The sequence below is a fragment of the Henckelia pumila genome, chromosome 4, assembly GCF_033568475.1.
Source record: "Henckelia pumila isolate YLH828 chromosome 4, ASM3356847v2, whole genome shotgun sequence".
Taxonomy (NCBI): domain Eukaryota; kingdom Viridiplantae; phylum Streptophyta; class Magnoliopsida; order Lamiales; family Gesneriaceae; genus Henckelia; species Henckelia pumila.
The window spans coordinates 183,105,681-183,121,608 of NC_133123.1; the positions used below are offsets into that span (position 1 = coordinate 183,105,681).

Sequence of the window (15,928 nt, forward strand, 5' to 3'; positions counted from 1 at the left end):
TTTGTTGTGCCAGATGTTTTGGTTTGAAACAGAGTATCAGGAAATTGACACTTTGAAGTCCATTCAGAGTTCTTCCAGATGATCGGAAGATGTTTGATGAATTGAGGAATCAGATCGAATAGAGGATGATGAAGTATGAAGTTCAAAGTATGGCTTTTGATATTTTGAACTGTCAGCAGTCAGCAGTCAGAGAGAGAACAATCCAAATTTCTGTTGTACAGTCTATTCTGATTCAGAATGGAATTGGGATCACAATTCGATGATTTTTGTAGCAAGGCTACTTTGTGAGTCCGAGATGAGATGTCATCTGAGTATCGTTGAACGAGTGATGGAATCCCCCGTTAAGAATTCTCGATTCTAAGAATTCTTGATTTTTTGTTGAATGACTGTTATAACAGAATAGTATGAACGAACTCTCGAAGCTTTACAGTTTATGTATTGGATTGTAACCTGAACTGGTTGATGTGCCAGTGGTTATTGAACGACTGAAGTTGTTCGGAATGAACTTCTAGATTGGTCCCGATTGTCAGAATGAGTTTGACGCTGAATGGGGATCCGATTTTTATCTACAGGGGGTTCGTGAAGTGAGCTTTCTCAGAATCATTTGCGAAATGAGGTAAGGCCATTTTGAACTTTGAACAGGCCGTTTGATTTGAAGAATAATCCTGTATTGTTGAAGAATTTTCTGTTGACCGAATCTCTCAGAAGTATTAGTTGAAATTAGGAATTCTTATTGATGAATTTCTTGCTTTCTGGTTATGAGAATTGTACTGATCGTACAGAGCTTTCTACAATATTTTCAGAATTGTACGACGATCAGTTGTTTGCTAAATTCAATGTTTGAATTCTGATTGGACCGAATGAATTTCTTTGATCTTATTATCTGATGATGGAATTTCTGATTATCCGCTCTCGTGTATTCTGATTTTCAGTGCTGATGATCTTTCAGTGCTGAGATTTCTTCTTATTGAGATTTTGGAATTATTCTTATTTCATTTAATATCTGATTTTGATTGATTGATTGATAGAATCCATTACAGTTTTTTGTACAGAATGATTTTGATGAAGAACAGAGGATTGATATCTGGTCAGAGGTTTTCAGATGTCATGAATTGCCGAAGTCTGTCAATCTAGACAGAGATCCTTGATGTAATTGTTCTTTCGGCATAAACTTAGAAGAGACTTTTTATTGTTGATTCAACTATTTTCGATTCGATACCCTCAGAACGACGTACAGCCAGATCAGTTGAATCGAACTTTAGAGGAATTGCCATGAGTTGTAGTGCTCGACTTAGCACTAGTTGACAGAATTTTTGATTTTTTATGGAAACTTCATACAACGATAGCGATCAGATGATTATTGAAAGCACTTTCTAGAAGTTGTACGAGGAGAGATTAAGATCTCCTTCCTTTTGATATGTAATTTCTGTGTCACATGAGTTAGAACGAAAGATGATTTGAATTATGACTGAAATTAGATTGATTTTCTAGCGAGGATGAGATGACTTTTGATAGACGGACGGAGTGTTGATGAAGTAATCGACTAGAGTTTCTGACTTTCTCTATTTTTTTGAGATACCGAATTGAATGAGATGAACGATTCAGAGTTAGATTGGAAGCAGATTCTGGACTTAGTTCCGAGATGTAAATTCTTATTGCAGTCCTATGATTCAAGCCTCGACCTTGTGATAGAATCATGTTTGATTTCGAGAACGAAATTGATTCTTAGAGGGGGAGAATGAACTTTATTTGAGATAATCAGAGATTTTAGAAGTCGAGGGCCGATTCGTTTTTGATCAGGGACTATTTTGCAATTTTTGGAAATTTCAGGGAATAAAACATAAATTGTGGATTTGTTATAACCTAGAGACTTTGACTAAGTCTCTCATTCCCTTCCTTCATCCCTCCCAAGCGTCTCTCCACCATGGAAGCGCCCCAACAAGCTTCCAAGCTTTTGTGATTTTGATTTTAGCTCGATCCGTCCGTTAGAATTCAATCTCGAGTAGATATCTGCGATCACAGCGACAAGTGCTCCATTTGGAAGTAAGTTTATCTTATTTCTGATAAGTTTGAATTTTTCGATGTTGTCAGAATTTGTCTATATTCGGAGAGGATGGTTATGAGATATCTGTGATAGTATATCTAAGGCGGTTCGAAGAAATAACGACGATTGGAATTGATATGATTTTTGTTGTGAAATTTCAAAAATGGAGCTTTTAGATTTGAAGGATTTGAATTGTTTTGATGATATTGAGATGATTATGAGAATATTGGATTGTTGAATTGTTGTCTGCGTTTCCGGTTTGATCAGTTTATAGCCGTTATTCCGTCAGTTTGAGTTTTGGATATAGTTTCGATGTTTTTATCGTATCGAGTTTGATTGAGCTTTTGATGTCGATATTGATCCTTATTGACTTCTTCTGATAGATTGAATTGAAGTCAGCAGAGTTGTGATATAGCAGCTTTGGTCAGTTTGGAAGATTGAAGTTCGTACAACATCGATTTTCTTATTTATCAATCGAAGAAGTTTGATTGTGTTTTGAATGAATTTGATTGGATATTGATTATTATCCTTATTATTGATTTTCAGATTGAAGTACCTTCGAAGTGAATAAGGTAAAAGACGACTTAGACTTGAATGGAACGATTAACTCGAATTAGACTGGATTCGAGTGTTCCAAATAAATCACATACTTGCATGATTGAATGCTTATTTGAAATCATGATTGAATGCATAGTTGAAATCATGATTGAATGCTTATTTGAATTGGTTATTGAATTTATGATTGAATGCATGAGATTGTTAGAGTAGGTGCCCGTCGAGCCATTGTGTTGGCTGATGGTCCTTGAGAGAACTCTTGTATGACAATCTTTATTTTAATAATATTTGACATTATTTAATTTGGCACATCTTTATCTTCATTCCCATGCTAGCTGCATAGATAAAGCCCTTGAATATACAAATAGTAGAAAGAATATGAGATGGTCATGTGATGACTATCATGAAACTCATATTTGGAATACTGTATATTCTAAACTGTTCCTAGTCGATTCAGCCACCATAAAGAAGGATAAAGGCCGCTCGAGCTTGAGACTAGTATTTGCGATGTGAATACCATGTTTCATTAGTAGGGGACATGGAGATGTCCAAGCATGCAAATAGGTGCTCCTTGTAGAGTGCACTGAACAACCCTTCCTAAAGGACTTTCCAAGTGGTTCTCACTTATCGATTGGAGAAGTCCTAGTTTATGGTTGTACACCACTAGTCCTTATGACCCGGGACAACATGGAGACTCTATATTCTAGTGCTTCACTTTGACTTGTTTACCGACTCATCTGGGGTCATCAGGTGGCAATGTTGGGTGTTGTGATGAAACATATAGGAGTCAATGCATTGTAGTCGGGGATTCACCGCTTACCTATGGGTATGGACATCCTATGTGATCTCTTGCATGCGTAGCTTGAAATCTCTGATCAGAGTAGGTGGTAATTAAGAAAGGGGTTTTTTAAATTACATCTTTGATGCAACTACGGCATGACACATAGTTATCGATTCAATGACAACTCTCGATAAATCAATGGTTGTCGAATCGATTGGGATATATGAGTTGAAGGGACCGTACTGTACGCTAACCATAATTGATTGGTTCTTGCAGACACTATCATTTGATACCTAGGGAGTCATGTAAGCGATGCTTCTAGACGTTTACATGACTGGTTTGATACTATCAGACTTGAGTTTTCTGACGTTCTTATTATCAATGTGTTGATCAATAAGAATGGAGCTATATAGGGTATGCTCATATAAGGGACTTGTTGATCCCGAATCACATGGAGATGTGAACCCACTGCTTGTTGTATCAGTGAACCATTGAGGGTCACACAAGTACTAGCTTTCTAGATCCCATTGAGATTGAAATAAGTTCAATGTTTTGAACAACTTATAAAGGAGTTTATAAGTAAAATAAATTAGAAGTTTGACTTCTAAATTGGAGAATGAATGGAATAAATAACTTTTAATTTGTGAATGTGTTCCAAGATTAAAAGTTGATTTAAAATAATTAGTTTATGAAAATGATGATTTTCTAAACTATTATTTTGAACTTAGTTAATTAATTCAAGTGTTGAATTAATTTAACACTAGTAGACATTTTAATGTACAAATAATTAAACACTATCGACTCTTGTAGAGCTCAAATAAAATAGTGTTATATAATTATTGTTACTAGTGTACTTGAATGAGTTCAAGTTGAATTTAATTAATTGATTAAACTTAAATGGGTTTAGGTTTAATAATTTAATTAAAATAAGTTCAAATACCATTTAAATATATATATATATATATATTTATATATGTATATATAGGCATGTATATATATATATATGATATATATATGTGTGTGTAAGGAATTTGAAGGGTTGGAAGATGGTTTGCAATTTTTCATGCATGTCTTGCACTTTTTCATGCATGACTTAATTGTACTCATTAATCCCTCTTCTTTAATATATTATTTGAAATAATATACACACACACATTCCAATCCATTTAGAGCTTGAAGTGGCCGAACACTCTTAAGCATTTTTTCTCCAAATTTTCTTTCAACTTTTTGTGGAAGAAAGAAAAGAAAATCTCAATGTAAAATTCTCTAAATATTCTAGTGCATATTTAGAGTGGATCTATGCTACAACTTAAATTGTAATTCACCCAAGTGTAGGTTGTCTGCAAGTAATATACTCGTGAGTACGAGATCGATCCACGGAGAGGATGTTGTAAGTTTAATTTTAGCAATAATATATTATAGATAAAAATATTATTATAAAACTTCAAATACACAAATTATAAAATTGTCAAGGTTTCAAAGGTTCATTGTTGGTTTATTTAAGATTGTTTAATAAAAATAAATAAAAGAAACTAAAATAAGAATAAACATAAAAGAACAATGAAATATTTAAACAAGTATATCATATAATATAGTTCCCACTATATTAATATCAGTCGATATTTAATACATGGTACCCATAATATATATATAAATGCATAAATATAAATTGACATAAAAGTAAATGTTAGATCAAATCACAATATTTCATTTAGAACAACCGGCAGAGCCACGCTATCGTCAAAATAAAATATATGATTTTATGTTAGATGCGATAAAGTAAATGTTAGTTGCGGAAAAGTAAATGTTATATGCGAGAAAGTAAATGTTAGTTGCGGAAAAGTAAATGTTAGTTGCGATAAAGTAAAAGTTAGATGCGAGAAAGTAAATGTTAGTTCAAATCACAATATATTATTTAGAACAACCGACAGTGTCACGCTATCGTCTAAATAATATATATGACTTTATTATAAATAGATACATATATTTATAGTATATAATTATTGTAGTATTTATTGTATCATATTTGACAACAAATCAAGGTAACCACATTCAAGGTACCAAGCATTTGATGTAAATAGATAACAACAAATCATCCAAAATTATACCTACAAATAAAGATCAATTAGTAAAAATAAAAATAGAAAAGAAAAGAATATACAAAATATAAACAATCTTACTTGACCAACAATGAAACCTTTTCACCTTGACATAAATAGATTTAGCTTTCCATTAACATGAAACTCAAGAATAAAGATAAAAGAAATTTCATACTTGAACTTGAGAAACTTGCACACTCAAACTTTTATTCTCACACACACAATATTTATTTTACAAATGAAGAATTCTCTACACTCTTGCATACTACAAAGCTTATACAACACATCTATTTATAGGCCAAATGAGAGCAAGAGTCCAAGGCTCATTAAATGTGAAATAGTAAAGTTGGTGGGTGCTTGTCTCCTTGAATGTCAATACCATGACCCAACTTTAATTGGCATGTTTGATGCCTTAGACCACCGATTCAGCCTTTCTTTTCAACATAGAACACGTAGGATATTTTGTGTAGATGTGTTTGGACAACTCATTCACCCCTTTTGGATAAAATATGAAATACTTATGATATTTTTACTCCAAGCTGGTCATAGTAAAAGTAAATCTATCTCCATTTTGATGTTTGATTATTTTGATCATCTTAATGAAGTTTTTGGAATTTCTTGTCTTCTACAAAGTTGAAGATGCCTCTTTTGTGATTCTACAGGTTTTGAGGTTACTCCATTATGACCTCTGTAGCTTGAGTAATTTTATTTTTACCAAACCTGCGCAAACCGTAAAATACAACATTTTAGTAAAACATTTAAATATAAACACATAACACTAAAATAATACAACTTCATAATTTTAATTAAACTTAAAATTTAAAACACACTTTTTAACATATAAATAATTACAAATTTTAAGTTTCATCACACCCTCAAACCGGCTAATTACTAGTCCCTTAGTAATAAAATATCATAAAATATCATAAAATCACAAGTTAGATTTTTATTCCTTAATATATATATTCAAATTTGCAAACTTTGAAATTTTAAAAACACACTTGTGAGGAGATCATATGTTTATTTATAAATCTCATTATCAACCAATACATCAATATGTAATTGGATGGGCTATACATATATATTTCACACAATATCAAAATATTAAATATATATAATTTTTTTTTTTTTTTTACATTAATATTTTCTAAAAACTTTGAGAATAATATAATTAAAAGGATAATAGAAATCATTTTCATAACATGTATATCATCAAGAATATTAATGTAAAAGTCTCAACTCCATATTCTCTCGGGTTAAAGTATTTCATATATAGCTGTTTTTCACTCATGGAGTTGGAAGAAATTATACACTCTTTGAAAATGGCTAGTAAAGCAGACAATCAAATAACCTAATATTGAAAATAAGATAGGATGATTTACAAAGAATAAACCCATTTTTTTTTTTTTTTTTTTTTTTTTTTTTTTTTTTTTGTTTTTTTGTTTTTTTGTTTTTTTTTTTTTTTTTGTTTTTTTTGTTTTTTTGCTTGGCTGCAAAATTGTTTTTACATAATCAAATACCTCCAATAAACTTTGAAAATGTAACATTTTTTTTTCAAAGTTTATTTATTTATTTTTTATTTTTTACGAGGTAAATCTATTACATTAATAATTATAGTAGAGATATTAATACTCTACATCTTTACAATCAAACTTCAAACAACTTTGCAGTCAATTTTCATTTTTCTTTTTTTTTTTTTTTTTTTTCAAAATGGGTTTAATCTAGTAATCAACCATTTCTTAATAATCAATAAAAGCTTATAAGTTGTTTTCTCAATTCTTACCCCTCACTCACAAACTTTATGTGAGTAACTATTGAACTTTTACAAATTAATTCCCTCAATTATACATGTTATTATTTATTCAATCAATATCACTTTAATTATATACTCATAAAAGTTTTAGAAAATATGTATTTGAAAACACACAATTATATATTATTTATAACTTATATCCCATCAATTATATATTTTCTATTAAATTGATAAAAAGAAGAATAAATAAACATCTATACAAAAAGACTTCATTTTCTTAGTAGTTTGCAATTTAAATATATACGGAATATTAAAATCTAATCTATTGTGATAAGATGATAAATAAAAACTAATGCGTGTCAGGAGTTTTTGACTCCTTACTCTGCCATTGAAAAAAAAAAATAAATATTATTATAGAAATATATTTTTTTAAAAATTTTAAATTTTTTTTTTTTTTTTAAGAAAAATAAAGAGTACATGATGAAAGAGATATCACCTGGAATTATTGAAGATGAGGAACAAACACAAACCATTTCATGACATGTTGAATCAATGATCCAGTTTTCTTTTCTTACTGGTTGGTTGAGACCAATTGATCTTTGTTATAGCTGAATCAGGTTGATGAACAAAAGCTTGGAGATCATCAATTAATTGGTCTTCATTCGAAGCAGAGATGAGCATCCTTCGTGAATTTTCTGAAATAAAATTTTGTTCCACGGCTACATCGAGAAAAGTCAACAAACCATCATAATATTTATTGATATTCAACAAGCCAACAGGTTTATTATGGATATTAAGTTGTGCCCAAGAAACAACATGAAAAATTTCTTCTAAAGTACCAAAACCACCAGGCAAGGCAATAAAAGCATCAGAATTTTCTATCATTTTAGTTATTCTCTCGTACATTGATGAAACTTTCAACTCTTCCCCAACCGTAACACCTGTAATATTTCCTTCAGCTAAAGCTGTAGGAATAATACCCAAAACCTGACTACCTCCAAGATGAGCTGCTGTTGAAATAGATCCCATTAACCCAATATTGCCTCCTCCGTAAACCAAGTGAATTTTTCTCTCTGCTAAATTTTTTCCAAGATTAATTGCTGCATCAACAAATATTTCATTCTTTCCAGTATTAGAACCACAAAAGACACAAATATTTTTCAATTTTTGTGAAGAAGATCCTGTCATGTTTTTTTCTTTTCTTTTAAAAAATATAGAGAGAGTTGAGTGATTTTATAAGGAAAACAAGGAATAAGACAGAAATAGGAATACAGATGTGAACAAAATGATGAAAATAGTAAAAAAAAAATAATATATAATAATAACATGCATGCGTATAAACAGTGATGTGATTGTGGCTCACAGTGTTCCTTCAATATTTATGAGTCGAGGGTTGGCTTACCATCCAATTTTCTTATAAATTGGCAAATAGGGTCTTTTTTAGTCAGATTCCCAAGACCATCACCATGACGCTGCGCTTGGAATAGTTTCCATAAACGGAGAAGTTGACCTTGTACATCTCCACTAGAATGCGTCTCAAGAGTCAATGAGATATCATCCAATGACTCTTTACTCAGCCCATTCTTAATGAAATCAATTTTATCTTCTCTATTTGTGGAAACATATCCCAAAGATCTGCATTGTCTATTACAAGTCCATCTGGCACAATTATGACAAACATCTAACCTTTTAGCCCTTCTTTTCTTCGCATAGGTACTTTTTCCTAGTCCAGACATATTTCGAACAAGTAAGAATTTTGGAACTTCACCACCTAATCGAACCTTGGCTTCAATTATAAGACGAATATCCTCCGGGATTCCTTTTTGCATAAGCATTCTCAATCTTTCACATCTGCCTTCATAAATCATTCTCAGAACTTTTTTAGAAACAGATGGAAAATATTTACCAAGTTTTTTGATAGCTTCATCCATAATATATATTTATATAAATATATATTCAATTATTTTGGGAAATTGAAATAAAACCGACTGAAAGTAGTCACGGAGTACCGTTATCCGCCACTTAACCGGGAAGTGAACTCAATTCTGCAAAAATAAAATAAAAATATAAGTAACAATTAAGTTGGATCATATAAAGGAATAAACTCTTCATTAAGAACTTCATTTTCTATAAACGGTTTAAGTCTTTGCCCATTAACTTTAAATACATTATTATTTTTAGGATTTTCAACATCAACAGCACCATGAGGATAGACAAATTTAACAATAAATGGTCCAGACCATCGCGATCTAAGTTTTCCTGGAAACTAATGCAAGCGAGAATTATAAAGTAAAACTTTTTGTCCGATTTCAAAAGATTTTCTCATAATATTTTTATCATGAAATGCTTTTGTTTTATCTTTATAAATCTTTGCATTTTCATATGCATCATTTCTTAATTCTTCTAGTTCATTTAATTGCAATTTTCTTGATTTAGATGCATCATCTAAATTAGTATTAAACGCTTTAATTGCCCAATAAGCTTTATTTTCAATTTCAACAGGTAAATGACAATGCTTTCCAAAAACTAATCTATATGGTGACATCCCCAATGATGTTTTAAATGCAGTTCTATATGCCCATAATGCATCACTTAATCTTAAATACCAATCTTTTCGATTTGGATTGACTGTTTTTTCCAAAATTTGTTTTATTTCTTTATTTGCAAGTTCAACCTGACCATTCGTTTGAGGGTGATATGGAGTAGAAACTTTATGTGTAATACCATATTTTCTTAACAACGAAGAAAATGATTTATTTATAAAATGACTTCCCCCATCACTTATTATAGCTCTAGGTATTCCAAATCGACTAAAAATATTTTCTTTCAAAAATTTTATCACAACTTTATGATCATTAGTTCTACATGCAATTGCTTCAATCCATTTTGAAACATAATCGACAGCTACTAAAATATAAGTGAATCCAAAAGATAATGGAAATGGACCCATAAAATCTATTCCCCAACTGTCAAATATTTCAATAATCATGATTGGATTTAAAGGCATCATGTTTCGTTTTGAAATTGAACCCATTTTCTGACAATTTTCACAAGATTTGCAAAATGAATGTGTATCTTTGAATAAAGAAGGCCAATAAAATCCACATTGAAAGATTTTTGCAGCTGTTTTCTTTGACGAAAAATGACCTCCACATGCCTCAGAATGACAAAATTTAATGACACTACTTACCTCATTGTCGGGTATGCATCGTCGAAAAATTTGATCAGGACAATACTTAAACAAATAAGGATCATCCCAATAAAATTTTTTGACCTCTTTCAAGAATTTATTTTTATCTTGTGAACTCCAATGAGAAGACATTTTATTTGTCACAAGAAAATTTACAATATTAGCAAACCAAGGCATAGTAGTAGCATAAAATAGTTGATCATCCGGAAAATTTTCATTTATTGGTATTTCATTTTGAGATGATTCAGAAATTATTCTTGATAAATGATCGGCTACTACATTTTCTTTTCCTTTTTTATCTTTTATTACAAGATCAAATTCTTGTAACAACAAAATCCATCTTATTAATCTCGGCTTAGCATCTTGTTTATTTGATAAATATTTTATGGCAGAATGATCAGTGTAAACAATAGTAGTAGAACCAATTAAATAGGATCGAAATTTATCTAATGCAAACACTACTGAAAGTAATTCTTTTTCAGTTGTTGAATAATTGATTTGAGCACTATTTAAGGTTCTACTTGCATAATAGATCACATAAGGTTTACCTTCTTTTCTTTGTCCTAACACGGCTCCTACAGCATAATCACTTGCATCACACATTAATTCAAATGGTAAAGACCAATCAGGAGGTTGTAAAATAGGTGATGTAGTTAAAAGATTAATTATTTTTTTAAAAGCAGTTTCACATTCTTGAGTCCATTCAAATTGTGCATCTTTTGTTAAAAGATTTGAAATTGGTTTCGATATTATGCTAAAATTTTTTATAAATCTTCTATAAAATCCCGCATGACCCAAAAATGATCGAATTTCTTTGATCGTGTTTGGTGATGGTAGATTAGCAATAACATCAACCTTAGCTTTATCAACTTCAATTCCTTTTTCAGATATGACATGCCCTAACACAATTCCGGATTTAACCATGTAGTGACATTTTTCCCAATTTAAAACAAGATTTTTTTCTTCACATCTTTTTAAAACTTCTTCCAAATTTTTAAGACAGTTTTCAAATGAGTTTCCAAAAACAGTTATATCATCCATAAAAACTTCCACAAATTCTTCAATCATGTCACTAAAAATACTTAGCATGCATCTTTGAAAAGTAGCCGGGGCATTACATAAACCAAATGGCATTCTTTTAAAAGCAAAAGTTCCGAACGGACAAGTGAAAGTAGTTTTTTCTTGATCTTCTAATGATATTGGTATTTGATAATACCCCGAATACCCATCAAGAAAACAATAATAAGGATTACCTGCCACTTTCTCTAAAATTTGATCTAAAAATGGTAACGGAAAGTGATCTTTTCTAGTTGCATCATTTAATTTTCTATAATCAATGCACATACGCCAACTAGATGGAATCCTAGCTTGTAATAATTCTCCCTTTTCATTTTTTATAACAGTGATGCCTGATTTTTTTGGTACTACTTGTGTTGGACTTACCCATTTACTATCCGAGATTGGATAAATAATTCCGGCATCTAATAGTTTTAAAACTTCATTTTTAACAACTTCTTTCATGTGTGGATTTAATCTTCTTTGTGGTTGTTGATATGTTTTAGCATTTTCTTCCAAATGAATTCTATGTGTGCAGATTAAAGGATTTATACCTTTTATATCTTGCAAAGTCCATCCAATTGCATTTTTGTGTTTTTTAAGTAGTGTTATTAAATCTTCTTCTTGTTTTGGTAAGAGGGTAGAAGATATTACAATAGGATATGTTTGATTTTCACCAAGAAAAGCGTATTTTAGTTCTATTGGCAAGGGTTTTAATTCAAGTTTTGGATGATCATTTTCTTTTACTTCTTCAAGTTCATTAATTTCTTCAAATAACTTTGATTTAAAAATATTTTTTGAATCAAAACTTTCCACTAAACAAACTTCAGATTGTTGATTTAAGTTTTTTTGGTGTATATTTTCTTCCACAATTGTTTCTATTGCATTATCATCTTCATCTTCATTAATACTTGGTTGTTTACATAAATTGAACACATTAAGTTCTAAAGTCATATTTCCAAAAGACAATTTCATTATTCCATTTCGACAATTAATTAAAGCATTTGAAGTTGCTAGAAATGGACGTCCCAATATTACTGGAATTTCGTTATGTACTTCTATTGGTTGTGTATCCAAGACAATAAAATCCACAGGATATATGAATTTATCGACTTGAACTAACACATCTTCTACGATACCTCTAGGTATTTTGATTGACCTATCGGCTAGTAAAAGAGTAACAGATGTAGGTTTTAAATCTCCCAACTTAAGCTTTTCATAAACTGAATAAGGAATTAAATTCACACTTGCTCCCAAATCTAACAAAGCTTTTTTAATTTTATTTTTTCCAATAATACATGAAATTGTTGGACAACCGGGATCTTTATATTTCAAGGTAGAATTATTTTGAATAATAGAACTTACTTGCTCCGTTAAGAATGCTTTCTTCTTTACATGCAATTGTCTTTTTACAGTACATAAATCTTTTAAAAACTTTGCATAAGAAGGCACTTGTTTAATAGCATCTAATAATGGAATATTTATTTTTACTTGTTTAAAAACTTCATAAATATCAGAATCATTTTTTTGTTTTTTATTATTAACTAATGCATGAGGGAAAGGAACATGTTTATTTGACTCACATATTATTTCAGATAATTTATCATCAACTTTCTTAATCTTAGGACTCAAAGTATCATCTTTCTCGAAAGTATCAAGATTTTCATCCTTACTCTTTGAGTTTGACTGATCTTTGTTTTCATCACTATATGGATCATTAACTATTTTACCACTTCTAAGAGTAATAACAGATTTTACTTGATCAAATTTTTCTTGATTTTGATTTTTAGGATTAGGTTGTGGTTGAGATGGAAATTTTCCTTTTTCATGAATATTAAGTGCAGATGCAAATTTTGCAAGAGTTTCTTTCAAATCATTCATAGATTGAATGTTTTGAATATTGATAGACTCTTGCTTTTGAATGTATGCATGAATTTCATCTTCAAAATTTTTTCTTGGAGGTGGGATATAAGGAGCATAACCTTGATGATTTTGGTTATTTTGAAAAGGTTGTTGTGAAGGTTGTGCATTATTATCGTTCCTCCAACTAAAATTGGGATGATTTCTCCAACCAGGATTGTATGTTTGTGAAAAAGGATCTAATGTTGGTTTTTTAAAATTGTTAACATAATTGGCTTGTTCATGGAGACATTCTTTAAATGAAGGCAAAGTAGGACAATTTTTTGTAAGATGATCATGTGTGTCACATATATGACAAACAATTTCTTGAACACTTTTTAATTGATCACTCTTTTTCATTTCTAATGACTCGATTTTTCTTGCTAAAGATGCAAGTTTAGCTTGAACATCTACATCATCTTTAAGATGATAAATACCACCCCCATTTGTTGAATTATTGGTTTTACTTGGTGGTTCAATTGAGCCTATATTATCCCAATTTTGAGCATTTTCTGCTAATGACTCCAAATATTCCATAGCTTCATTTGGGTTTTTATCTTCAAAAGTTCCATTACACATGAATTCTATCATTTGCCTATCTTTAGGTATTAAACCTTCATAAAAGTGAGAAACTATTCTCCATATTTCAAAACCATGATGTGGGCATGTATTAAGTAACTCTTTATATCTATCCCAACATTGATAAAATGTTTCCCCTTGTTTTTGAGAAAAAGTTGTAATTTGTCTTTTAAAAGAGTTTGTTCTATGGGAAGGAAAAAACTTTTTTAGAAATTGTTGTTGCATTTCTTCCCATGATCTTATTGAACTTGATCTCAAATTTTGCAACCATGTTTTAGCTTTATCTTTTAAGGAAAAAGGGAAAAGCTTTAATCGAACAGTATCCATGCTATAATTTTGATCATTATAAGTGTTGCAAACCTCCTCAAATTCTCTTAAATGCAAATATGGATTTTCAGAATCTAAGCCATGAAAATTTGGTAAAAGTTGAATGACTTGTGGCTTAAAATTGAAATTAGATGCATCAGGAGGAAAAACTAAACAAGATGGTGTACTAGTTCTTATTGGATTCATATGGTGCCTAAGTGTTCTTGATTGTTCATGTTCTTGATGATGATTATTATTATTATCATCTTGATTATTAGAATTATCGTCCATGTTTAAAATATTTTCAGTTACTCGAACAAGTCTACCACTTTGTTTACGACTCCAAACAATCATACAATAAAAAACAACATACTATTTACATAATAACAAAATTAAACTTAATTTATACCTCCCCGGCAACGGCGCCAAAAACTTGCTACAACTTAAATTGTAATTCACCCAAGTGTAGGTTGTCTGCAAGTAATATACTCGTGAGTACGAGATCGATCCACGGAGAGGATGTTGTAAGTTTAATTTTAGCAATAATATATTATAGATAAAAATATTATTATAAAACTTCAAATACACAAATTATAAAATTGTCAAGGTTTCAAAGGTTCATTGTTGGTTTATTTAAGATTGTTTAATAAAAATAAATAAAAGAAACTAAAATAAGAATAAACATAAAAGAACAATGAAATATTTAAACAAGTATATCATATAATATAGTTCCCACTATATTAATATCAGTCGATATTTAATACATGGTACCCATAATATATATATAAATGCATAAATATAAATTGACATAAAAGTAAATGTTAGATCAAATCACAATATTTCATTTAGAACAACCGGCAGAGCCACGCTATCGTCAAAATAAAATATATGATTTTATGTTAGATGCGATAAAGTAAATGTTAGTTGCGGAAAAGTAAATGTTATATGCGAGAAAGTAAATGTTAGTTGCGGAAAAGTAAATGTTAGTTGCGATAAAGTAAAAGTTAGATGCGAGAAAGTAAATGTTAGTTCAAATCACAATATATTATTTAGAACAACCGACAGTGTCACGCTATCGTCTAAATAATATATATGACTTTATTATAAATAGATACATATATTTATAGTATATAATTATTGTAGTATTTATTGTATCATATTTGACAACAAATCAAGGTAACCACATTCAAGGTACCAAGCATTTGATGTAAATAGATAACAACAAATCATCCAAAATTATACCTACAAATAAAGATCAATTAGTAAAAATAAAAATAGAAAAGAAAAGAATATACAAAATATAAACAATATTACTTGACCAACAATGAAACCTTTTCACCTTGACATAAATAGATTTAGCTTTCCATTAACATGAAACTCAAGAATAAAGATAAAAGAAATTTCATACTTGAACTTGAGAAACTTGCACACTCAAACTTTTATTCTCACACACACAATATTTATTTTACAAATAAAGAATTCTCTACACTCTTGCATACTACAAAGCTTATACAACACATCTATTTATAGGCCAAATGAGAGCAAGAGTCCAAGGCTCATTAAATGTGAAATAGTAAAGTTGGTGGGTGCTTGTCTCCTTGAATGTCAATACCATGACCCAACTTTAATTGGCATGTGTGATGCCTTAGACCACCGATTCAGCCTT

At 30.2% G+C, this 15,928-nt stretch overlaps 1 protein-coding gene and 1 non-coding gene across 2 annotated transcripts; one reads left to right on the forward strand and one right to left on the reverse strand.

The window, feature by feature from the left end:
* Positions 1 to 566: 566 nt before the first annotated feature.
* Positions 567 to 13,968, reverse strand: LOC140862411 (uncharacterized). The gene is made up of 7 exons (XM_073265431.1): positions 13,792 to 13,968; positions 13,516 to 13,577; positions 13,182 to 13,306; positions 12,327 to 12,545; positions 10,423 to 10,592; positions 9,907 to 10,389; positions 567 to 665 (listed from the first exon to the last, which is right to left on the reverse strand). The coding sequence occupies exons 1-7, from the start codon at positions 13,966 to 13,968 to the stop codon at positions 567 to 569; spliced, it is 1,335 nt and encodes a 444-aa protein (XP_073121532.1).
* Positions 13,969 to 14,026: 58 nt separating this feature from the next.
* On the forward strand, positions 14,027 to 14,137 carry LOC140870047 (small nucleolar RNA R71). Its single transcript, XR_012147030.1, has one exon. It is a non-coding gene; the product is annotated as a small nucleolar RNA R71 (small nucleolar RNA).
* The last annotated feature ends 1,791 nt before the right edge of the window (positions 14,138 to 15,928 follow it).